The sequence below is a fragment of the Larus michahellis genome, chromosome 7 (assembly GCF_964199755.1).
Source record: "Larus michahellis chromosome 7, bLarMic1.1, whole genome shotgun sequence".
Taxonomy (NCBI): domain Eukaryota; kingdom Metazoa; phylum Chordata; class Aves; order Charadriiformes; family Laridae; genus Larus; species Larus michahellis.
Genome location: NC_133902.1, coordinates 20,432,978 through 20,458,925, shown reverse-complemented (window position 1 = coordinate 20,458,925; position 25,948 = coordinate 20,432,978). Strand labels below are relative to the sequence as shown.

The window sequence follows — 25,948 nt, the reverse complement described above, 5'->3', positions numbered from 1 at the left end:
TAAGCGGATTCCAAATTCTGAAGCAAACTCAGTGGTTACTTGGCATTTACATTTGCATTAATTAATTTCTTTAAAGCTAACGCAAAGGTCTGAAAGCAAATTGCTAATGGCATATCCCCTTACACCTAAATGACTGCTGTCACTATTTAAATAGGAAGAAACAAATGACAGCGAACTGGGAAGAGTAGCACTGTGAGCTGGCAAAGATCTAGGCAAACTTCACCTTGCAGTGATGGTCTCTCCGAAGCACATCTTGTTCTTTCAATCCTAAACTTCTCTTGGGTATAAAATGCCAACTGTGTGTATCACTTCTGTGATATGTTCAACGTGACATTTACCAAGCACAATGCCATGAAGATAAAGAAGATCAACAAACACAGCAAAGTGGAGACTACAGCTGGCAAAAGACGGATCCTTTTCTTGGAAATAACTGAAGATTTGTGTTTGGATAAGAAGGGGGTTTGGCTTTTTTTCATTCCCCTCTCTCACTGTTTTCCAGAAAGAAAAGTTAAAGGGGAATTACCAAACGACACTTCGGCACACTTGAGCTTTTCCAAATAGAAAATTAAGCCAAGAAAAGCGAATCCCCATGCAAAGAAATATTAACCAAGTCAGAATGTTTCAACCTTGCTGAGTTACTCGAGAAAGCCATTTTTGGTGAAAAGCTGCTGATGTAGAAAAAGAGACAATGCAGTCAGACTACAGCAGGAGCTTCTCCAGAAAGACAATTTTTTACCTGTTTTAGGTTTGTCTCGCATCGGCGTCATGTACCCGTCCTCATCCAGCTCTCCCCGGACAACCCGCTCAGGAATGAAGACCGTGGGATCGGCGCTGTACCTCTGGGTGCTGCTGTCCTCTTTTGCCAGGGTTGCCACTTGTTTTCGTAGCGTGCCGTTACAGCAAGTATCTTCAAAGATCTCTGCTGTGGCTCCTTGAGCAACTGGGGCTTCTGGTATAATGCAGCCAGGAGCTCTGTACGGCATCGGCACTTCTGCAGCGTAGCCACCATCTCTGTACACAAACTGGTTCTGTTGAAAAAGAAAAGGCAGCGTGAGAAAGGAGGCTCCGAGGGGAGAGAAGACGCGACAGCAAGTCATCTCTGTGGCTCCTCCGCCTTTCCTGCCACACTTGCTCAATGATGCGTTTCACCGGGCAGGTGAAGCCTTGTCACCCTGCAGAGCACTGCGCTCCCAGCGCCGCTGGGCTGGCAGCAGCACAGGCTCTGTCGTGGAGCGGCAGAGGATCCGTCTGCCCGGTGGTGCTGAGCCGGCTTCCCCTCCCGGGAAGGCACCACCGGGGCAGCCAGGGAAGCAGGGAAGCGGGCTGGCTGCTCAGGGCTGGCAACGGGGCTAGAAATGGGGCAGGAAAACTTGTCTCCTACCTAGGCATGTGGAGGTTGGATATACGCAGCTGCATGAGGCGCACACAGTATCTCCTCTTCTATTACTTTGGCAATCTCCCCTGATTTCTAAACAAAACCCTTAAGCCTCAGGCTGGGGAGATCTCCTTCTGCAAAGGGGACTGGGGATAGAGGACATTAGCATCTCTGAACTCTTGTTTATTCCCGGGGGGCCTGCATTTAGGGTGTCCTGCAGTGATGATCACACAGTCACCCAAGTGCATTTCAGGCTGGTGACCTGTGTTCGTATTGGGACCTCAACTCAGTGGTTCAACTCAACCTACCATTCTGCTTGTCAGCAAGGGCGTGCAAGGAAATTTTGACATCATGACCTATAAATAGGAAGGAAAAATGTACAGATTCATCCAAGACTGTTTCCTAAACGCTTTTTCAAGAAAAGTTGTCAGTTGGCAGAATTTTGGGTGTGGGTCCATAGAGCTTGCACACGAATCCAGGCTGAGTGTAGAAATCCTGACTATTTCATTGCTTACATACACACTCCATTCACTGTTGGGTTTGGGACAATTTACGTAGGAAAAAGGAGTTTGAAACAGAAAACACATAGTGAAGGAAGGAGGAAAACCTAAAGGATGAAGGTTGAATGAGAAATACTTACTCCTGACATAGGGGTGTAGGCAGGAGGAGGGCTGTGTCCAATTTCACTCTAATAGGAAAGAAAAATGGAATGATGGATACGTAGTAAGAGGTCACATGAATGAAACAAGTCACATGAGCTGTATGAGCTAATGGGGGGAAACATGCACTTCAGTTAGACTTCCTAACTGAATCCAAAATTCAAAGAATTCAGTCATGGCAAATGTCTCACCAACATCAACAAGCTCTGTGCCCCATGTGCCCCACCAGCCTTAGGGCGGGCTACTGAGTTCCTCTTGCTGGCTAAGGGCAAGTGCCATGTCACACCTGCTGACACTTGTATATCCTGCAAAGGTCTCGTGCCTAATTTTTGGAAAGGCAGCTTGTACAGAAAGAATGACAGATGGTGCACTCAACTTCAAAGGAAATACAGGGCAGAAGTGCAGAAAGCATCTAGTTCCAAGCCACGGCTTCCTTTCCCAGGGACAAAGCAGGACAGGGATAACCGAGAGGGCAGGAGGGTGCAGGACTGTCATTAGACTGTCACAGCCAGCCTATGTGTCACAGGACGAACAGTCCCTAGGCTCGGGTGAGCCCACACAGCACAGCAGCTGCTGGATTTCAGGACTCCAACATGCCCCGGTCCTGCTCTCAACATACACCGCTCTTCTAACGTCACCTCTCTATCACAAGCTAAGGGGTTTTACTGAGAAGCCTAGAGGCTGTACATCAAAGTACCCCTGCAGAGATCTGCATTTTGATATTGGTTTCTGGAACCACCTTACGCTGCCCTGTGGACCCCGAGCTGCTGTAAGGTCTCCAGCACAGCGGCTGCATTTATAGTTATTACTGCTGCTCAAACCCGGCCTGGTTTTAACTGAGCAAATGCTGATTTTTGGAGGAAAATAAAAATAAAACAACTCTTTATTTTTCATTTGGTTTTCTACTGCCAAAATGTTATTTTTGAGACTACAAGTTCAGTTCTTCATACTCATTTTGTTTCCCATTTTGTTTCAAAAATGTTACTGTATCTCCCTTATCTCTGAGGAAAAGAAAAAGTCAGGGTTTGAAAAAAGAAGGTCTAAATTTGAGATAATTAGAAGGAAAACTCCACTGCATCAGGAAAGAAGCCTAAGCACCCTGAGAACACTCCACTTTAGAAGATATCTCATTCATCAAAATCTGTTTCAAAAACACATCCACACCAAGAAACACAGAAAACTTGCAAGACAAGACAACACGCATCCTCACATCGTAAGGGTTGGATGTACTACAGCCAATCTTTTCCACACAAACTTCTTGCCAAAGTTGCCTGGCTGAGATGACCACACTCGAAAGAGAAGATCATAACAGAAGAGGGAACAGAAGACACTTTACCAGAGATTACTTTTTTTTTTTTAAAAAGGGAGCAGACATCAAGGTCCCCAGTACACACCTGAATACAGACTATGCAGCACGCCTGTAACAGCGTCTTCTGCAAGAGGCTTGTTTGGGACAACTAGGAAGGTCCCTTTAAAGAGGGAGCACCGTGGAAACCGGAGATGCTCTGATCGCAGAGGTCAGATCCTCTCTGAACCCCTTCACCTTTCTTTTGTGCCGCAGATTTACTGCCATCTTTTAATGACACACAGACAGCGTACAACCCAGAATGTGTTAGGTAAATGGATAAAAACTATCCCCTGAGTCTGCCAGATGCTACTTTGAAGTACTGATGGCTATAGGATGTTGCACTGCAGGAGACTTCATCTGCCTTCTCCTTGCCCTCTGATCTCATATTTACTTGAATTCAGGGAAGCTTTCTGTATGCTCCAAAAAGACAGAGAGGGAAAGACTGAAGACAGACAGTAGTGAACTATGGTCCATGGAGGGTGGTGAAGATTCAGGCAAACTGATGATTACAGGTTGTATTTCTTTCAGAGAAGAAGTACAAAGTGGTGGCTACAGAGAGTCAACTCTCAACAGTGAAGAATCCAAAACTCTGCTGGGAATCCTCCACCTCCTCATAAAGCTCCCCAGCTCCCTTCCCTCCCGCCTGCAGGCTGCCAGACTCCGGAGAGAGGGTTTGCTTCTTTTGCTTTCCGAGGTGGCTACAGCCCTCCAGACTGCATGCGAGTGAAAAACCCTGCAGCAATGCTGCGTGAGTATTAGATGCAGCGTATTGGAGGTCGCTGCTGACGCTTTTCACAGACGCTGAAGCAGTGATTGTAACCACTCCTTTTCTATTTGGTACTACACCGTGCTATATTACACACCTTTAATTTACATCTTTCTGTCTTTGCAGGGGCACTCTCATGAATTTCAACTTGTGGTTCATTGATTCTGGATGAATAAGGGGAGATACGTCTTGAACTACTTTTAGTTCACAGCCCACAGTGATCTCCTAAGGGTAACCTCAGAAAAGCAAGTCTTTCGTTAACAGGCTTGGCTTCAGTACGCAGGGCTATATTCCTCTCCCAGTAAATATTTAGATGATTAGCAACTTAAAAAATATTTTTCAAGGATGGCCGCATTATCTGTCTGTGGGCATGCTTTGCTCCACCCTCATCAGAAAAGGCTAAACCCACCATCCTATCTTTAGATTTTCTTGGCTGCGACTCTAACATTTAAATACATACTATGCAACTATAACAACATAATAACAGGCTCTCTTAGAATAGTCCTGCCCCAAGACGTCAGGAGAGAATGGATTAGCATTAATGCATTTATTGCTGTTTTTCTGACAAGACGCTTCCCAGTCAGCGACCTGCCAAGTCAGATCACAGTAATGGTATTTTCTTCATGCCTCCCCTTTAGCTCTGTACTAAACAGAGCTGTCTTGCAACGAACCCCCTTACCACAGAACCTTACAGCTCGGCTCTTCTCCAAACCACCGTGTCTGCACACTTTTTTAATCCTTACCTTTTTTCCCCATGAGTTAATACCCTGTGGCCACTAGTCCAAAAAAAGGAGGCAAAGAAAACAGCTGTGGTGCCAATTAGTGGGACTGAAAATGTGATATAATTGTTTGAAAGTCTTTAAATTGCCTGCTAATTGCAATGTGATGTCATCATTTTTAGGCTTCCAAGATAAGTACCGAAAGGCCCAGCCAGCTCTTACTGGTCAGCACGTGTATCACACTGTGAGCACAAAATACATTTGGACCTTACCAAGTAAAACATAAATAGCTTGATTTGTATGTGTAATCCAATTTACTTTCTTGATTTTTTTGTTGTTGTTGTTTTTGGATCTTAAATACTATCTTGAAAAAAAAAGAGCTGCTGTTCCTTTACTGAGAAGATCTAGGTTTTTGGATTTCTGATCTTGAAATTCTGGCCTGAATGATCAAGATCTCCAGCTTGTTGAGACAGATAGATACTTCAGAGGCTGGCTGCTCACAGACCACATTACATAACCTACTTAAAAAGTCTCAACTTGCATACTAAAAAAAAAATAAAATTAATCAATAATCACCCCCTTTTGATAGTGTAATATGCATTATATCCATTAGCTCCTGAGAGCACGCATCCATCAACATTTAAGCTCGAAGCATCCTCGAGAAGGAGCCTAGCCTTCTTAACTGTCCAGGAGCAGCCCTAACCAGAAATGCCCGACATTTCATTCTTTATACCACATGATTGAATTTTAGGCACAAACATGACATCAGGGAGAAAAGATAAAAACCAAGCAAATGTCCCCTAAAGCCTTTTTAGAAGCCCTTTGGTATTAAACACCAGTGACATATCAGCTGTTATAATCGCTAACGTTTGTGTAAAACGAGCCTTGATAAAAGAGAGGTAAATAAAAATTTTGTGAATATTGGCTTGTGTTACTGCTTTCTATTCATTAATTTTATTTTCCAATGCCTTGCTTCTAAAATCTCCCAAAGGTAAATATCTCCTCCTTTATAGCAGGGACATAATATTTTCTGGCTGCATGTTGAACTGTAATGAAATCAAAGCCTTGTTGGGTCCTGCCGCTCATGTTTATGTAGTTGTGTGAATCTGCCTCTGCCCTGTCTCTGCTCATTTGCGTCCAGCGCCATGCCTGCCAAAGGGCACCCAGAGCCGTGTCCCTCCCCCTGCCCGCGCTACAGCTCAGCCCACGCCAGCCCCGCGGTCACCACAGCTGCCTCTGACGCTGCGCCCACAGCAGATTGCAGGTGGAAGAAAAGCTGAAGGTATTCCGCGATGTGATGCTGCTGTGGGACTACGGGTGGTACAGGACTATCACCAATTAGAAAATAAATGCAACTTTATTTTACAGCATGACCTGGAACCCCCATGCTTTGCTTGCTAGCACAGCCTCCCAACAGCACCCTCGCTGCCACAGAGCTGGTTTTCCTTGTCACCCACCGAGACGCGCACACACATTTGATAGGGTTGCATAATTATTACTGTTTCTTGTTCTTAAGCAGCCTGCTAGGCTCATGGGACTGACCGATTTTTCTTTACTAAAAGCCAGGCTCTGTCAACATCAATGTACGCACACACACATTTGAACCCGCTCTGATACTGCTCGTACCCACGTGAAAACCCAATTCCCTTTCATTCTGCTCTCCTACACAAAAAGCACCAAACCATAAAGTAGGAGTAAACCACTCCCACCTTCTTACTGGGATGCTCTTCACACCTTCTCACTGGGATGCTTCTCACACGTCCTGTTCAGGGGCGTCTCAGGGTCCGTGCGTCACGCAACTCGGTGATTATCTGTTTGTATCACTTCTCTGTACCCGTTCAGTCCCGGGCTGTGCGCCCCCAGAAATAGCTCACTCTCCTCCTTCCCCTAGAAACTGTTTACCTGATTTGAAACCAAGTGAGTATCCAGGCTCGAGTCACCAAACTGCAGCCTTCCAACATACCAGGCTGAGCAGGTCTTGCTGCGAGCACCAAGATTTCAGCAGTTCTCTCGGAAGAAGGATGGCTGATTTATGTGAGGGGACCTGAATAATACGTTTGGGATGCTGTGGTGGGGCTGCGGGCAGAGCACATAACCCAGAGCTGCCCCATCAGCCCTGAGCAAACTCCAGCCACATTCCAAGGGAGCAGCCTGGTATTTACAGCTGGTCTGAACTGAAATTCAAATAGGAAAGACCACCCCGGGAGACCAGCCACCTCCGTTCAGGAGCTGCCCTGCTTCCCTCTGCCCGCCGCGCTGACAGCTTACTCTGCCTTGCTTCAGAGAGCCCACAGCAAACATGGCTGAGACAAAAATCAAAGAAAAAACGTGTACCACGAGATTGCTGTGCAGTGTTAAATGGAAATGAAATGCTGTTTGTATAGTAATAGCTGGAAGGCTTTGCAGACCCCTGGAGATTCCTGGCCCTGGCCCCTGCTCAGAGCAGGGCCATATATAAAAAGAAAGGATTAGACGCCCCCCCGGGCTGTTGCAGTTAAAGCATATCTGTCCCTGCAGCTCGCAGCACCTGGCACAAGTCTGGCGTTCCTCACGCTCTCTTCTGCTCAGCCTGGGCTCCTGACGCTACTTAAGAAAACTCCATTCCCCACCGGGAACTTCCCTCTAGGACTATGAGGAAAAGCTCCCATTAGCACCACTGCCGAGTGTAATGGCTCGGCACAAGGTACGGCTCCTTGCTGGCACCCTGCATCCCTTCAGCACACAGAAAACCAATCCCAGCACACTGGAGATGCACAACCCCGGGAGCTGGTCTGGACATGTGCCTGTGTGTGTCTTTTACATCACCTGTTTCAGGCACACAAACAGCAACGTGGCCCACCTGAGTTAATGCAGCAAGACATGACACCCATTTTTCCAGTGAGAGGAAAGTGCAGCCTGTTATTCAACAACAGAAATAGAAGGTAGGAATAATATACACAGGTTGTGGACAATAGCTATGCAACAATTGACAATGCCCTTAGTTCAGTGGCCATAAAGTTCCATTGGGGATCGATGAATCGTTATAGGAAATGATGAAGTCCCAGTCCTCTTTCCAGCATCACCCTTTCTCAGAATGTGTGTAGACATTTTAACTTGAATGTTGGTACACAAGTATGGAAAGGAATGTAAGCACCATCCTGTGTTAGCTAAAGTGTTTGCTCCAGTCTCTGATGACTGCTCCTTCCACCATCCAGACACAAAACATCCAGTGTAGATCAGTGAGGGAAAAAATAAATAAACAGAAGAATGAAGGACTAAGTCTTTTCTGCACCTAAGTTTTTTCTGGTCGCTGTTTGTCAGAAGAGAGGCAAGATCCCTGGAGGTGTTTAAAAGCCAGGCAGACGTGGTGCTGAGGGCCATGGGTCAGTGGTGGTTTTGGCAGTGGCGGGTTGATGGTTGGACTCGGTGATCTGAAAGGTCCCTTCCAACCTAGACGATCCTATGACTGTATCTGCAGGCAGCCTGAGCTCTGAATTGACACAGGCTGCCTGTATCATCTGGACGTGCCAGATCATGTCCTGACACTACCGTGGGTTTAAGACATCCCTGAACTTGTTCAATATCTGTGTGGACATTTCGCTGGTGACTTGGGTTTGGGTCAGTCCTGACTTCATAGCTTCAGATGAGCCATTTGAACTTCCTCTTGCACAATTTTCTCTCCTAACAGCTGTCTGTTTTCAGACTTACAAACTCTTTTAGAGCAGCCCATACGTAGCGGGATGCCCAAATGTGATTACAGCCTTCTAGGAGTAATTTAGTGTGGACTCTGAACAGTAAAAGGCATCTATCACAAACAAAACATGCCCAACGATGTTGGCATACTGGTATAGGAAACGACATACCTAAATATTGCACAGAGTATTTCCTGTGCTGTTACTGGACAATACCAGACATACACCATGTATTTTCAGTCTAACACGGCACCAACAAGGGGAGTCAAAGACTACAAGAAGGCCAATGAAAATAACCTATAAAAGAGGTGCACGATATGGACACAAAAGTCAGTATCCAGGAGCACTGCCAAGGAACCACAGGTGAAACGCTTTTCCATAGACTCACCTCCTATTCCTGGGCTCGGAATAAAAGCATTCTGCTGCTGCATGGCATCAAAAACTCCCCCTGGAGACCCCCCTATCCTCCAGACCTTGGAAACCTTCGTCCTCCTGACTTCAGAACAGCTGGCAAACAGACTTCGGCTGGTACAATACGTAGTTTGATCTAAGCATGACACAAGAATGAAGATGCAACAATTCCGTTTCCCTATTATTTTGTATGAAGGCCCCGTGAGTGTCAAGCAGCCAAGGGAGCAGGAAGAGAGGCAGCCTGCGTGTGTCTATCTTCCCCTTTCAATCTCTTTTACTCCCGCATCATTCCTGTCACCCGTGACTAGCTTTCTGTCACTCCTTTTTTAATACACTCTCCAAGACGTTTTACAGTAAATGGCACCTTCTAACACCGAGCCAATTCCCCACAGTTTGGAAGAGACAACATACCATTTCCTGGCTCCTCTAACAGTTCCCGGGGGAGAGAAGGGTCCAGGCGCCGCCGCTGCTCGTGCTGTAGCACCTGCCCCAAACACAGGGGCAGCAGCAGCTCCTTTTCTGCGCAAACCTCAAGCTTCAAACCCCGAAACAGGGAAAGGATGGGGAATGGGATCAGAACCGCAACACGGGCATGATTTGTGATTGCGACATGGCAGAGAAAAAAACAAAAGGCCCAGAAGAAAGTTGATGAGCAGCACTCGGAGCAGCAGCCCCCTCCTATGCCGCACGCTGCACTGCCATCTTCCCCAGTCTGTTTTATACAGTAATCAAAGGATATTCTGAGCCTCTCAAAATGCCATCAGCCCTCATTGAGAATGAAATAGAGCACATCTCCACTGAAGCCTTTACAGCAGTAATCATTACAGCATGCTGGCCTGAACAGGGAGCTCTTACAGACAAAGATGGGTTTTAAAAATAAAATAAAAAAGCCTTCCTAAAATCTGAATAGAAACTTGATGATAATCTCCCAATTTTATTATGCAAGGGGGAAAAGAAACCCATAATTGTGCACTCTTGGTCTCTTATAGCAAAGAATAGGCTTCTTGATGAAATGCTGAGTTGATTTAGAGCAGGGCTGAGGTTCTGGTGGCAATAATACGCTAGAAGAAATAACCATCCAGCTGATTTGGATAAAATAATCATTTTTTAACATTCTAAATCTAAACTTCATCTGTGCCTCCTCCCACATCTCCCACCACATCTTTTGGAGAGTCTTTTTATAGCTTTGAGAATTTTTTTTCCCTCCCCTACCACAGCATTTAACAAGACAGACAGACTCTTTGCTCTGGCAAACAAAGGGTGTTTTAGGCTGCGCTGGCATTTCTCCCCACTCCACCTATGTTTAGGAAGTACAGTATTTGGCACGGGATGCTCCAGAGTCCTCCTGCCACTTTCGCTGGAAGCGTGATCCCGGGAGTCCCACCGCCATGGGACGCTGCAGACGGCACTCCCTGGCGTGGGAGCCCCAGCCCCCACAGGCAGACAGGTCTTCAGATGACACCTCCAGGGAGCCCTGCCCGGTGCCTTTCCAAATGCCGGCCCTTTGTATTTTCAGGTGCTTTTATTATTTTAAGAAAATACGATTCGGACACTTTTCACTAACAACTTCTGTTTCAAACCTAGTCACTAAAGGAAAATTTTCTCCCAGCTCTCATAATTATTTCCTGACTCTTAGTCCACTTTTCCATCTACTGAATTATGTAGAGTTGTTTAGCTTGCTGTTTTCCAAGAATGCCTCATCAGTGCAGTGTAGAAATATTTATTACTTACTCTCTTTAGATCTATTGACTTTTTCTCTTTTCAGGAGAGAAAAGAAAATGGATCAGCTGTGAGCTCTTTTGACTGTTAACACAGCCAGCAGCTATTCATGGATTAAGCAGATGCTGCCTGGTTTTAAACCAGTTTATATTAAAGCTCGATAAATTTACATGTCATGCATCAAGGTTTGAAGCAATACACAGCTACAGACTCTTCCACTGATACCACTTGCAGTAGGGATCACCAGGAAGCACTGTCAGCTGGCCATTTGTAATTAAATATGTATTAAATTTGTAGAAACCAAAATGGCATCCAACACTTTGGGAAAGTCTGACTCTTAAGTTTATATGCCTGAATTCAGGAGCTTGAATGTGACAGAAAACAGCTAATGCATTAAAAAATTCCTGGTTTAAGGTACTTGACCTGCAAAACCACGAGGCAATTTGACAAGTTGGTCCTGATAATCCATCCGGGCTGAGAAGGGCTTACTCCTTGGGAAACATCGCTGACTTCAGCTGGCCTGCCTGCAAAGCAGGGGACTAATTGCCATAAAGCACTTTCAAAAGTTCTCTGTGAAGAGCCGGGCATCATCTATTCTGTTCGAGTCCTCCATATGAATTTTCTTCCTTTTTCCTCTGGCAAACTTAGCACATTAAAAAAAGGTATTTAAATACTCATATTCTAAATATACATATTTTGTGAGAAGCTTTCCTTTTTAATGTAAATTATTAAGACTGAAATAATTTTTCACCTAATGTATTTTACAGTGTATTTTTGCATATTTATTCTTCCTACTTCAATCACCCCGAGTAATGAAATTAGGCTGACGAGTATCAGCCTGGGTTCACCTCTTCCTTTTCATGGACAAAGAGGGCTCTGCGCTATCTACATTTCCAACAAAGACTTGAAATAGACACAGAAGAATTTCCCAGAATTAAAAAGTTACAGTAGGTAAAATATTTGTGATGGTCGACTAGCTACCAACAAAGCACAGCTACTGAGAAGTGCTTAATGTAAAAAGCAGAGTAGAACAGAGAGGAGCCTCCTACCACCAGGATGTCATTGAAACTCAAGGAAGCAGAAAATGGGAAGGTGAAATCTTGAAAGAGAGCTTGGTGGGACTTCCAGAATTACTCTGAAGGTCTGATGGCAGCAACTGTTGGAAACACTCTACTTGGAAAAACACACTACTTGGAAAAAACACTCTACTTGGAAAACACACAAAACGTAGTATTTCATGAAAGACAAGTAGAATGCATTCATACAAACGTTCCTAACTAATCGAGCAGTTTTTCAAGAAGCCAGAGAGCTAACACAGAGACAGCGTCAGTGTCATCCTCTGAAACGTTACGAAACCCTTTGATACGATGTCTACTACGTTTACAAGTTCATCTGTTCTGGCACTGGAGATTTCATTGCAACATCTGCTTAAGGAAGTGACAGAGGTTAGTAGAAAGGCAAAAAGTGACTACTAAGATTTTCAGAAAGTTTTTGATCACCTTTTAAGGAGAAGGAATTCAAGAAATGGGATAAAAATAAATAAAGAAGTCCACAACCTGACAGGCTGCAGTAATAAGCAACAATTTTAAAGGAAGATTTGGTTGTATTATTTCTGGGAAGATACTGCAGAAGCAGAGGAGTGGCAAACACCACAAATAAACCAAACATAAAGGAGACATCAGTGCTGTCCTTTAACGACAAACACGTACAAATGGTACTATTCTAGGCAGCCCCTTAAGCAGAAGAGATTTCTGGTAACTGGCAGCTCCTTAATTGAGCACAACCAAGGGCGCGCGGCAGATCCAAACCCTGCCGAAAAGCCAGCATTAACTGCCCAGTGAGACTCTTCTACACTGTGATGTATCTTCCATCCCGCCTGATACAATCAAGACAATCTTTCTAACAGACAAACTCCACCTCAAACAGAATTTCTGCACTTGACGCAGAAATTAAGAGACAAGAGACTCTGGCCTACGCTATGCCAGAAGGCCAGACAAATGCTTGCAATGGCCCCATCTAGCCCTGGTATCTCTTCACACAAATTCTGTATTGACTTTAGCATGAAGCAGTTTTACTGCCATCAGCCCCTCATGGCCGGGACACACCTGGAAAAATAACTATCTGGAGAGCTTGGGCAGGAACAGCTCACTGCCTTTTCTTACGGGAAAAGGAATGGGGGCCAGGACGGCACAGATTGCTACTAAAGCCCTGGGCACAAGGAGAATCACGGACAAATCATGCCGCCTTCTTTGGCAAGAGGAAAGGATGCCGTCACCAACTGCCAGCTCTCCCCATCTGTAATGACGGTACCTCTCATAGCAGCTCAGCCGTGCTGACGCACTGGGAAGCGCCCCTCCAAATTCTGACTGCTCTCCAAAACTCCCCTTCCAGGAAGTAACTGGGAAACAGCGGAGCTTACGGTCCCCTGCCTTCCCAGTCTGCTCTATTTCAGTATGTAGAGGAGGTCATATTAGACCTCAGATCTGATCTTGTACCACTAGAGCACTGCAGGTGCCCAAGAAATTCAGCCCTGTAACTTAAAAATCTAATAAAAGTCACTTAATTCTGGCAGTGATCCCACTGGGTGAATAGTCCCTGTTGTCCATCATAAGCTTTGGAAAGAAAGATGCCATACGCCATACCAATGTGAAACACGTCTGGAAATCACGAACAACCATCTCCTTTGTAATCTTATGATTTAAAAATGGCTACCTTTCAAATTTAGAAACCAGAACAATTTAATCATGAAGATAACTTCTTGCCTGGTTTCTCTCTGGAATAATCTTTTTATACACAGACATAGACAGCTGGTCAGGCACGAGACACCACCAGACCTAACGCTGCCCCAGGACGGCTGCAATGGCACAACAGACACCCCTCAGGGAACTGAAAACTGGCTTTTGGCATACCGAAGTCTGCTTTAGCAAAGCAGAACAGTCTCCCTGGACACAAGAATTAGACACCTCTGAAAAAAAAAGCTCAATATTTAATTGCAGGTTTGGCAGGTGCTTCCATGATATATAGCGTATGGAATAAAATTACAGGTAGAGTATCAGCGAGTAATAAACAGCACAGATGGGTTTCAGTAGGAATTAGCCAAGGATTTAGAGCAAAAAGCATCACAGGGTACACAGAGTGATTTCTGTATTAGTATTATCTCTGTGCACACAGGACAGTACTCGTTACAAATACCTGAATGAATCATCTAATGGCTGTGAATGTAGGACACTTGAGCACTAGCTGGGTCCTGTGCTCACGGAAACACTGCCGAGGATTCTGCTTATCTCTCAGAAGCACAGAGCTTCTAAAACTCCGTATTTCCAGAATATCTCTAGACAACGGAAAATAAAAGCTGGAAAAAGCCGAGGAACTGAAATTGCAACTGAAGAGTCTCAGATGCAATGGAAGAATTCAATTTAGCTTAGGATGGTAATTTTTATTTAAAAACTGCATCAGTCTCAGGATGGACTTCATAACAGAGGGCACCGTTACGGGCTAGAGCACGTGCAAGCTTCTGCGCCTGGCAGGACGGGTCCCACAGACCTGCCAGTATGAAGCCAGTGTGGGTGTGAAGGGAATGCGAAAGCTGTGTCTGAGCCTCGCAGCTTCATAAACCTCAGTAATCCCTGGAGGAAGAAGGACGTGACACTTCCCAGGGAGCTGGAAACTCCCCAGAAGGCTTCCCTCTTTCCTTGCAGCATGGACTGCAGCTCTGTGCTATGAATTCATATACAAATAGCTTTTTTCTTTGCATGGGAGGGAGAAGGCAGGCAGTGTTTTACACAAACCTCATCCAGTGGTGCCTCTCCCAGGCAACAAGCTGCAAGGATTTAGGATCGAGATCATCCTAGAGAAACTTCGGAGCTTTCCTTAGAAAGTAAATGCTCTTGCTCTCACTTAATTCCCTGACTTCAAAGCCTGAATGTGAGGAGGCTCACCAGCTCCCTGCTTTCTTCCTGCAAAATTTTGTCCCCAGTAGAGCTGCGCTGCTGGAACGCTCAAGTAAAGCTGTCAGGACGACATGCCCAGAGAAGGAGCACAATCCTCTGCCATCACATAACTGGCTCTTTCTTCACTAAAACAACAATCAGAACAACTAAGATGGGAAATGCAGTATCCTTCGTGCTTCTGGTCTCTGACATGGAGATCATCATGTAGGTCTTATCTGTGTGGTTTACTTCACCAAATTGCCTGGCGATCTCCCCATAAAATTTAATTTGCCAGACACAGGGAGCGCAGACTACCTAAGCTGTATCAATTCATTTGGCATCTATAGCTGTAGCAGCACCATAATGACTTTGTGTAATATTAACATTCACTACACCAAACAAGCATAAATCACAAACCATCCAAGGAAACACAAAGACAGAATCAGACAAACTGCAGACAGGGAGCTCTGACAGCACCGCAGTTCTGTGATACCTGTAGCTGACATCCAGCTGCACTGAATGATGCACAGCAGATGCACTAGTACCTTAAAGGAGCTAGTATGTATTTTGTTTTAAATCAACATGAATCTTCACTGGAAGAATAGTTAATGTACCAAGAACCTGAGTGCTTCAGAAAAACAACAGACAAGTATATTGCTTTCTGTACAGAGGAAAAAAAAAAAAAAAAAAAGTACTACATCCAGCAAAAGCCTCTCTGGAAAGGAAACCAGGAATGCTAGGATGCTATGGGGCTTCCGGCTTGTCCCCAAGCCCCTCCAGCAACACAGTGCTGTGGCCTTCCTGCAATCTCGAGGTACTCGCCTATATGGCATTTGGGAGATGCACAACTGTTGGCAAACAAAGCTGAGTCTGAAGCTAATCTGAGACACCAGACAAGCATCAAAATTCTACTGGTAATCCTGTTACGGGGCAGGAATCGGTCTCCAATGATACCAGCAAGTGTTACTGTAAATCAGCTGGGCTTAAAAATGACCCCTCCACAAAGGGGTTCCTGCAATAAAGAAAAACACTACAAAGATGGAAGGGGTGCAAAACTACAGAACTGGGTGCAAGCTTTCTGTCCCCCAGCTGCCCTCTCCGGGGTGACCTGGGTCTGAAAACTTGGCTCAGAATCTGAAAACTTTTAGCAAGGAGTCATTCCAGATTTGTTCAAGTGTGAGACTGTTGTATGATGCCAGAGGAAAATTCCCAGCAGTCGGAGTTACTGAAAGAAGGATACAGTCTCACCACTGTCATTAAACTGAATCGCAAAGCAAAGCTGCCACTGAGTGGTACCAGATCACAGTCTCAAACCAAGACGGGAAATCGTGAGCTGCGGAGAAGAGACATCACATCAAGAACGTGATGGAGCCTCTGGGTGGCAAAAATAAAGGCACGGGGTCTCCTTCCGCAGCTCTGCTGACTTCAAGAGGATCAAATGTGTGCAAGCAGCTGCAACAGTGTGGTTTAAAGTTGGGCAAAGGCTGTGAGAAAGATACTTGAATTTTCATACAATAATAATAGTAAATGCCTGTGTTTGCTTTCCATGAATATCCCAGTGAGCATGTTGGCTGCCTAAACAGTGAGCATGTTGGCTGCCCAAACAACACATTTTAAATAACTCTTTCAGAATATTTACTCTGGGACTTTTTGTTGGAATTAATTCCCTCAGCTCTAGTGGACTCCTCTGCTTGGCTGGCACTAAAAACAGCGGACAAAAGGAACTGTTGAAAAGGCAAGTACATTTTCCTACTAATCCCTTCTCCTTTAAATGTGCCACAGTGATTCCAGCAAATACGGGACTGAGATGAATATAGCAAACCTTATGGGTCTGACTCTGCTCTCTCAGCCCTATGTTGGTGTAAATGTGTAAAACTGTGTAAAACTAAGCTAGAGTTATTTACAACAGTGGGCCAGTGAGCACCTTTCAAAGGTAACTACTGTCATTGCCTTCTTTTCTCAGAAGTTGTCAGCAAAGGAAACAGAACCTCTCCAGAGACAGCTAGGAATAAAACTGACTTATTTCAGATCAGCATCAACACTAAAAATTAACTCTTGTTGCCATAAAGAGGAAGTTTCTTGCTTATTCCTAAATCATGCATCATCCCCTCCTGTGTCATCCCCCCTTCACTGCCTTCCAGTGATGCAGGAGAAATGCTACCTGAATCCAGCTCGGCCAGCAAGACTACACCCAGCCTCTTCCAAAGCCCTCTCTAGTCTCCTTGCCTTTACAAAGAGTAGCCATTTCCTTATGAATTGAATGGATAAGATCAGATTTTGACTTCCTTATTCCAGAAAAGCAGTGCTTTACTCAGAAGGGGTGAAAGAACTTCATGCAGCGTATGGTCAGAACATGAATACTGAGCCGGTTCATGCACTCTGAGCTCCTTTGCTTACCCCCTCCCTGCCTCACGTGGCGTCATCACTTCAGACCAGGGGATGAATTTGGAACTACCTCAGCTAAAGATGTATGTCCAAAAGGTTTCTAATCCACGAAGAATAAACACCAACATTTCCATGAGACTCCACTTAGTATTTAAAATGTGACTTTCCACTGGAACGAGCACGAAGAGAAGACAAACAAACAAGCCCCTAATTACTAAATACGTCTGATGCTTGTGCGAATGTCCTCACATTCGCAATGCATTTCACCATCTCTTATTTTTGTGAGAAGGGGTGGCACCTCAACTGTTGAAAGGACAGAGCCAAGTGCAGGCAGAGGCAGAGGCGAGAGCTGTGGGCAGGGAGTTCAGGAGTGAAAAGGAATTCTGGAAACCCGCACTCAGGCCCCAGCTGCAGCAGAGCTCCTGTGGCACTGAGGCTCGGGCATTCAGGACAGGATCCAGTCCACCAGGGTGCAAACCCCAGGTCTGAGACTGCTCTGGAGCTCTCAGCAGTCAGTGAGAAAGACACCTCCAGAAGGTGACTTACCCACTGTAGATGTCCAGAGCAGGGAGCACTCATCACCCCCTGGGCACACCCACCCTTCTCCAACGACATGAAATGAAATCTAGACGAAAGGCTTAGATTATGTCCCTATCATTTTGATGGTTAGGTGTGTGTGAGCTGAATTCCACCTGAACACTCCCCCTGTAAAATGCACAGCATTTCCTCCCCTGACAGGGATGTTACGAAGACCAACATGCTGAAATCTGTGACATGCTCAGCAAAACCAGATGCTTGTGAAGGAAGGGCCATGAAAGCATCACATACAAACAGGAAAAGGGGCTGGGTCTAAAATCTGGCTCAAGACACAGAAGCAGCACTATCTATATATTCCAGCCGCCCGCAGTTACATCGGTGCCAGCCCTGTCAAGACGAGAGGATTGCAGGGAATCAGAGCTCTGCACTTCCTGGCCAGGACGGTACGCAACTGAGAAACAGCACGGCTTGACTGCACGAGCTTCAGCTGTGCTTTCAGGACAGGCAGTTCAAGTCAAGCCTTTGTTCACTCAAGGCCGAGCTATTAATTTAGAATTCACTGAGGCACAATGAATAGGGAACCCAGTGACAATGTTTTTATAGTCGCTCTCCTTACAATGGGAGCTTATAATTCCCAAGGCAACCCTGGCCCGTGTTTGATTAGTGTACTTAAATCTCCACCTGTGCTTTTATAACAACCAGTATTTTCTGTCAGAGTTTGCTCTTACCCTGTTGGAATCAATTCTTGTCCTGGAGGTGTAGATGGGAGGAGGGATGTTGAAGGCTTGAGGAACAAGATACTCTTCAGCATCCATCATATCTTCCAGGTCTTCCTCGTCAAGAAGGTTTTGGAAGAATTTGCTGTCATTTGGGCTTGGGAGCTTCATACGATCATCGCCCTAAATAGATTGTATTGAGAGAGGAAAACGGTCAAAATATGGATTAATTTCCCAGCAGAAAACTTCAGCCTTCTTCATGCTCTGGCAGCCAGGCTGCAGGGACCACACATGCTGCTTGTTTGTTCTAAAGCACCACATCCACATCATTTGTTTTGGTTTTGTTTTTGTTTTTTTTTTTTACTGGGACTATGATGACAGAAAGGGAATAACTGAATAAATCAAGCAAAGTCATTTTTTGGCATTCTTGTGATGGAGCTTTTATTCTTTCTTCTCTCTTTTTTCCCACGCAAGCTCAGTTCCTGACCCAAGTTCTGTCAAGGCCTGATGTATTCTGTGAAATATGTCCGCTATTTAGGCTCACATAGGGGGGAGAAATAACACGGAACCTGCTGTGTCTGGGTGTTTGCTTTGTTTTCATTTGTATTTTTAGGGACTTGGAGGCTAAATTTCCGTCTCTTCCATATGGAAAGTTCTGCAGAATGAGCTGAAAGCAATAAAAATCAAACCAGGCAACAAAAGCAACAACAATGATAAGTATTTTTATTGAAATAGCATCCGCAAGCTGGAGAGGCAAATGCCGGCTGCACTTTGCTCGGTGCCACAGAACATCACAAAAGGCAGCCCATGCCCCAGACACCTAACAGCCCACAGAAGTGATGCTAAACTCAACTGCGTGGCTAAAGAATGGCCTCCCACTCTGCAGGAATTATTATGCCATGTGTGGAATCCAGCAGGGAACGATGGCTGTGCTATGGGGTGCATACAGACGGGCTTAAAAGCTCAACAGCAAGCTTGTCATTCTTCACTGGGAATGGGGGGAACAAGGAGTCACAACGGCAGAGATACCAGTGCAATGTAGCTACCCTGCTTTCCCCTCAAGAAGCTCATGGCTTATATTGTCTGCAAGGATCACTGGAGAAGAAGCCTCAAGGGATGAAATACCCACCAGCCTATACGAGAGGGGAGGGAAGGGCACAGGACAGAAAGGGAGGGAAGAGGTATTTGGAATACGGAAACGTCCTATTCTAATGAAGTAATTTCATCAGACACATTTTTCCAGAATAACTTCTATCAGCTGAACTTAAAATTTAACACGGTGGGGAATACTGCGAGATAAATTCTACGTTCACGACCACAGATCCTCTTGACTATTATTTTACTTTTCAGATATATTTTACTTCTCCTCAAGCTGCAGGAGAGTAGCCTGCATTCACCCTGCGCAATTATGCCCCATGAGTAGGCCAGCACATCTTCACGGTGAAATGAAACACCATACGCTGAGACTAGCACTAGATCCAGAAGCAATCAGGGGACATAAAGTGGCAGCGACCGTACTTCTGGAGGCTCTTCAGCTAAGAATTCTTACGTCAGTGTGGAGCTAAGGACCAGCTGGATGCACCTCTGCTCTGCACTCCATGCTGTGGAGCAGACAGAGCATGAGATACAGCATGAGCGTATCGTTACCTGGATCAAACTAATTCCGTGCTTTGGTCTCTGGTGTTTCAACATCACCTTACTTCCTTTAATTTTTCATTTCTGTCTGAACTGTTCACACACTGGGACCATTTAAGGACCTTTCCAAATGGTCAGGTTCATTTTCTGTAACTGGAGTCTGAGTTGTAATAAACGCATGCACAACTCTAGGCTTCTGCAGAATGTAGGAGCGAAAGGACAAAAACTTCCACATAGGCCTGCACTCGGCGTGTACACAGCTCCAGCTAGATGTAGTCAACAGATATGACTATACTGGCGTTGCCCTGCTGACACACTGTAGTTTCACGTGATGAATCGTGCTGGTGTGGGTCTATCGCAGTGGCTGCAAAGCACTACGAGCCTACCCAGCCTAAGGACACAGAGGGAAGCTCCTCTCTAGCGTGAGAGGTACCAATGTGACACAGCTCCCTGTCTTCTGAGAAACCTTTATGTTTAGGCTATGAAACGAAACTTTCTTCTAATCTCAGCAGTGCAGGAAGAGTCCTTCAGGATAATGCCCTGACACTCAGCCTAAGCAACTGCAGAACCACGCAAGCCCTTGGTCTAAAGTAGGTCCACTGTCCACTGATAGACAAATCTCGCCCCCAGTTTCATGAGAGAATGCAAAGCACTGAGCAGCTTGCAAAGCCAGATCTTGTGTATGTGCTCATACTTACAAGCCTAGGAAGTGAATTTCAGATTATTTTATTGTTACTATTTTCGAGAAACTGACACTGGCCATTCTATTTCATTCTTGTCTAGTACTGTGGTCACTGCTTGCCTTACATTCAAGAGCACCTTGAAGCTGAGAGATTCAAAGGCAACCCTTAACAGACAGGTTTGATAGAGAGAATTCTGTTTTCCCACCCCACGTTGCCGAGTTGCTTACCTGAATTACTAGGTATCTCTGAGGGTCTCGAGCCATCCTAGAGAATTCCGCAGCTAGCTCCTTGAATTTAGGCCGACTGTCAGCATCAATCATCCAGCCTGGGGACAGATGAAAGATGAGAAACAAAACAGTTAATTGCCAAGGGAAGAAATTCGGTTTTTAAAAATGCACAAGTTTGAAGTGAAAAGATGTCCTTGATAGCCCAGCCTAAAGAAAAGATGCAATGAAGAGCCCGGAAGAATGGAAAGCCAGAACTCTAGGATACATCTAAAATGGAAAACATCTGGTCTTGCCCAGAGAAGACTAGATGTTCCACACCGCATGGATTTCTTCTTAATTTGCTCTAAGCTCCTGTTTCCCATCCCCAAAACAGAGACAGAAACAATGCCTTGCAATTTTCTGTGTCATTCTTGCCCACTTAGGTGTCAGCTCTGACTGTCCTTTATTATGGATGTGTCTAACCTGTAATATAATGAACCTCATCTCATCCAAGTCTAGTGGGTTTATTACAAAGTTACTGCTAAATACATTTTCACTTTAACTGACCTACTGTTCCATGGTGACTTAGATTAAGAAGAGCTGCTCAATAGATCTACAGGATGACTGACCTTGCATCTGCTTTTCAGGTAATTCTGCATTCACCTGTCTGCATCGTTAACGCAGACCTCACACAGGCATTACACGCTATTTTAATTGAGTAAGGGTGATTATTTTGTCCTCCACTCTCCAAGAAACATTCATTAGAAACAACAATCCTCAATTCCTGCTAATGCTTCCTGCAAAACGAGCAAGTAGTATAGGCAGTTGCCACCAGCAACTAGTTTATCTCGGTGTCAGCTTTTTCCTAACGGAAGAGTCTATCAGCAGCTTCCCAAGCACATGTTCTCATTTGCCAGGGAGGCTGAACGAAGCAGCCCTCATCTCCTTCGTGCCCTTTAACTGAAGAAGTGACCAATGCAGGAAAAACAAAGCTACTACAGCTTATAAAGAATTTCACGCAGACGTTACAGGAGTAAATCTGTACGTCTAGCTGTAACTTTCTGTCTTCCAGATTGCCCCATCTACTAGGACCTCCTTTTGTCCACTGAGATTCGCCTCGTATCACTAGAAATCCTATCAGATGGAACATTTTTGCACCCAACCCACACGAACCCCTTGCACTATTCAGCCACTTGCCATACCTGCATGCACAGTACAACTGTTTTCAGAAGATACGTTGTTTACCTCTACTAGTTTTATTTTCTTTCTTTCAGTGTTTTTGTGTACAAAGCAAAAGGGAAAGGACTATATAACATGGATGAGATGTCTGTATGTTAATCTCGCTTAAATTAAGCCAGAAATACCAGAGAGATGTTCCTAATTCTTTTTAAATTAGAAGCATAGCCTTGGAGGATACTGTCACTAGTGTGGGTATCTTGGAGATAAAAGGGTAGACAGACTGTTTTCCTTTTTTCCTAAAGTAAAAATATTCATAAATTATTGTCCTGGACTAAGAATGATAAAAAATTATCCTCTCTGCAGCATTTCTAGTATTAATTTAATTTTACTTCTTATTATTATATTGCAATCATCATTCTTGTTACTACTAACAATAAAACATTCATGCTTTCTTTCCTCGATATTTGGAACCAGCATTTCTCCTCTCAACCTTCACTGGCTGGGAATCTGTGTACCATAATTATGTTTAATACTATCTTTTTTAACATCAAAATCAATTGTCATGGAAATGACAAGGGTTTACAATAACAATCACACAATTTTGACTTCACAGCAAGAATATCAGCTACCATCTGACAGTAATAAGAAGCTGAGCTAACTCAACCCTTCGTGACTAAATTCATATTCTTTGCGATTGCAAAAAATGTGCACACAGTATTTAAATGGAATGTACAGTATCTTGAGAAGCTTTTGTTTTGGAGCAGCCTGCCCTAGTACCCAGCACTGTCAGAGACTATAGGCGCAAATGTTCTAAAATGAGCCCCTCTTGCGCTGAGCATAGTGATGTCAAGAGCGACAATTACTCACACTTCACCATCACCATATAAACATCAATAGTGCAGATTGGAGGTTGGGGCAACCGCTCTCCCTTCTCCAAGAGGTCGGGGATCTCTCGAGTTGGGATTCCATCGTACGGCTTCCCACCAAAGGTCATAAGCTCCCATATAGTGACTCCTAGAGAGAGAAGAAGAGTGTTAATATTTGAGTCGTACTGTTCAGATTCCTTCACAATTTCCTGCAGCACAGTATTCTGGCCCAGTTCTGGACTGCAATCTCTTCTGCATTACCAGTGCCTGTAAAAACACTGAAGTCCGGTCTGCCATTTAAAAAGCTGCAGAAAATGGTGAAACAGCACTTTGTGGTAATCTTCAAAAGCAACTTCCCCCATTTTTACTGGTGTAAGAAGCAGCATGATAGACCGGAGACACAAGAGAAAGGTCTAAGACAAATAAATGGTGGTAAAGTAAATGGATGCAATAACAAAAGAATGTATCACCCTCTTTTATCATATCAAAAGGGAAAATGAATGGCTGATGCATGCTATTATTTTAAGGGGAAAAACTGCAGATGTTCCCTAACTTAGAGCATCAATTTCCCACAAAGGTAAAGTTCTGAGTAACATTATGTCATTGTCTTTGCCTTGGAAGTCATTCACAGCCACTTGTATTATTTTTTTCTTTAAATCACCTTATGGGTTTGAGTTATGATAGTGCTGTGCTTCAAAACCAAGAGTCTCTTTTTGAATAGCCATAGGATTTCCTTTGGCATCGGAGCTGGGAATAAAGATCATATATCATAAGTAACAGAATTCATCCCCTGAACAAAATCTTAAATATTGAAAATGCTGCTCTCACACCAGTTTAACTTTTATTTTTATTGCAAAGGTCGTTTTAAACACGCCTCCAGATCAGTAGCCATATTTTGCCAGCTGTCATGCTAATGTGAAAGGTGATAGGCAAAATTACCATATGGATAAAACATGTATTTATTTCACCCTCATTCACCTCTTTGTTGATGTTCAATAACTGTAACTTGCCAATTGTTTTTTGGTCTTGTCCTTTCCGATTATAGATATTCTGGGTTTCCTGCATTTAAAATGAATTTCATAAATGGAGGCATATTTTTCCCTCAGTGATATGGGGTATACGGAATTTGAGGAGAAAGAGCAGCTTTACATGACCAATTTAACTTTCATGTGTTTTTCTCAGCTGAAGAGGAGGGCAGCTAGCCAGTCACAGCAAACAGTGGCTTTTGCTGCTACCCACAGGTAAAAGTGAGTAATGAATAGAATTGTACACCTTTTTATTTCAAAATGATATGGCAACAGGAAATGCAAATAGGAGTCCATAGCCCTAGATACGGCTGAAAAATTCCACTTACAAAGGTATACATGATTTTATTAGCAATAGCTATGCTAGAAGAACAGGCAGATGTGGCACAATAGCTCGTCTGGATAACAAAATTAGCAACACTAAATTAACATCTCGTTTCCAAAATGTGAAATTTTCTTTGGTGTGTGTGGAATCCACATGACCTGACCTGTCTACCTAATTCCCAAGTTACCTGTGAAATTAAATGGATGCTTGTTTTAACTTGTTTAGCTTGGACAGTTTGTCTTTTTCTCTTCTTTCTCTTGCTGTATTTGCTCTGTATTACGACAAATTCCCTTTTATCTGACTATAGGTACAGAAAGTCCCATAAGCCTGAAAATCTTTTTTGACATTCATAGCTTTTAGAGTTAAGATTTTCAAAGGACTGCTGAAAATTATGACCTGCAGCTGTATTTTTATGAATCTGTGGCTGAGCTGAAAGAGTCCTTCTTCTGTCATAATAATCAGCCAAACTGCTACCACCCCAGACCTTACGGCATCATCCCAGCAGGGACATCACGATAATGTATTTTAGTGACCGGGGAAGTAACGCAGCCGACAAGTAACAAGTGCTGTTTAGAGTTACACATCAAAAAAAACCAAAACAAAACCAAAACCCAAACAAGAAAAAGAAAAAAAAAATGAAGAGCAAAAACCACTGGAATTAACTCCTCTAGGAAAAGAGGATATCTTTAACATAGCAACACAACTCAGTTTAATGCTTTACAAGAGACAAATTTTTAAACTAATCACGTGAAGATTTACCATAGCTCCAAACATCACTCTGATGGGTAAACTTCCTGTAGTGTATACACTCCAGAGCCATCCACTTAATTGGCATCTAGGGAAAAACAACAGAAATGTAACCTTAGAAATAGAATAATAAACCAATACAGAGAGATGCTGTATGTAGACATCAGATTACTCCCTTTTTCAACTGCAAGCAGCACTACCCAGTAGATGAAATGGTTGTTCTTGCCCCCTAGAATGGGGCTTTGCCTCATAAAACCTATGGAGGTGAGAAATTCTCTTATCTGCAGAACTTCTCATGCCACTCAAATTTTACTGATTCAGGTGAAGTAGAACAACTCACTTTTTAATCATTCCGTACAAAGATGGGACCTATGCAAAAATTACGTCCAATCTTCCTAAATCTGAACTACAGCAGAGAAAGCGGAGTACAGAAGCTCTTCTGCTTCAACAGTTTGCAAACCCAGATGCTGCTATCTCGATTGCTCTCTAATGAGGCTGGTTAATAATGCAGTGTCCATAATACTTCACTGTCCACATCATCCTCATCAGAGTGAACAGGCAATGGGGAGAATTTACAGTGCTGAATTTCTAACTCCTAGTACTCGTTAGGAACTTAGCCTTCCCAGTTCTCTGTATCATTACCGCAGTGAGAGACGTTGCTCCTGACAGCAAGTCAAAAGTCCCAAGTTAGCCTTTGGCTCTGAACCACACAGAGAAGGCTGCGTAGGCAAACACAAACCTAGGCTTGGCACCGGGGTTAGCCCTCTTGAGTTTGTGTTAAAATGAGATTCACGGTGTTTCCTATTGCTGAGCTGGGCCTGTTAGGCACAGCCTTGCAGTCCGTTAATTTCTAATGGACAGATGTTAAAAACAGATTTTTACCTGGCAGGGCTTGTATGGGTCTCCTTGAATTTGCAACTATGGGAGATGTACTAAAATAAACTGGAGAGATATGTAACTGCACGCAAAATCTGAACAGATGGTGGGTGTAAAAGCAGAGGATGCGTCTTCCTTCAAACCCTTATGAAAATACCTTCCATGGAGTTG

At 44.2% G+C, this 25,948-nt stretch overlaps 1 protein-coding gene across 13 annotated transcripts in view; it reads right to left on the bottom strand.

Annotated features, from left to right (window-relative positions):
* ERBB4 (erb-b2 receptor tyrosine kinase 4) overlaps positions 1–25,948 on the bottom strand; it is a 630,732-nt gene that overhangs the window by 10,700 nt on the left and 594,084 nt on the right. For 10 of the 13 annotated variants that reach the window (XR_012588529.1, XR_012588530.1, XR_012588533.1 and 7 more), the window contains 6 exons: positions 24,914–24,989; positions 22,806–22,952; positions 20,781–20,878; positions 18,248–18,418; positions 2,016–2,063; positions 737–1,028 (listed from right to left, as the gene is read on the bottom strand). Coding sequence is in view for 7 of the 13 variants with exons in the window: in XM_074596229.1 (XP_074452330.1) it covers positions 737–1,028; positions 2,016–2,063; positions 18,248–18,418; positions 20,781–20,878; positions 22,806–22,952; positions 24,914–24,989 (832 nt within the window). In the remaining 6 variants the exon portion in view is untranslated. The remainder of the gene's footprint in view (positions 1–736; positions 1,029–2,015; positions 2,064–18,247; positions 18,419–20,780; positions 20,879–22,805; positions 22,953–24,913; positions 24,990–25,948) is intronic. The other 3 variants (XM_074596232.1, XM_074596235.1, XM_074596236.1) reach the window with 1 other exon arrangement.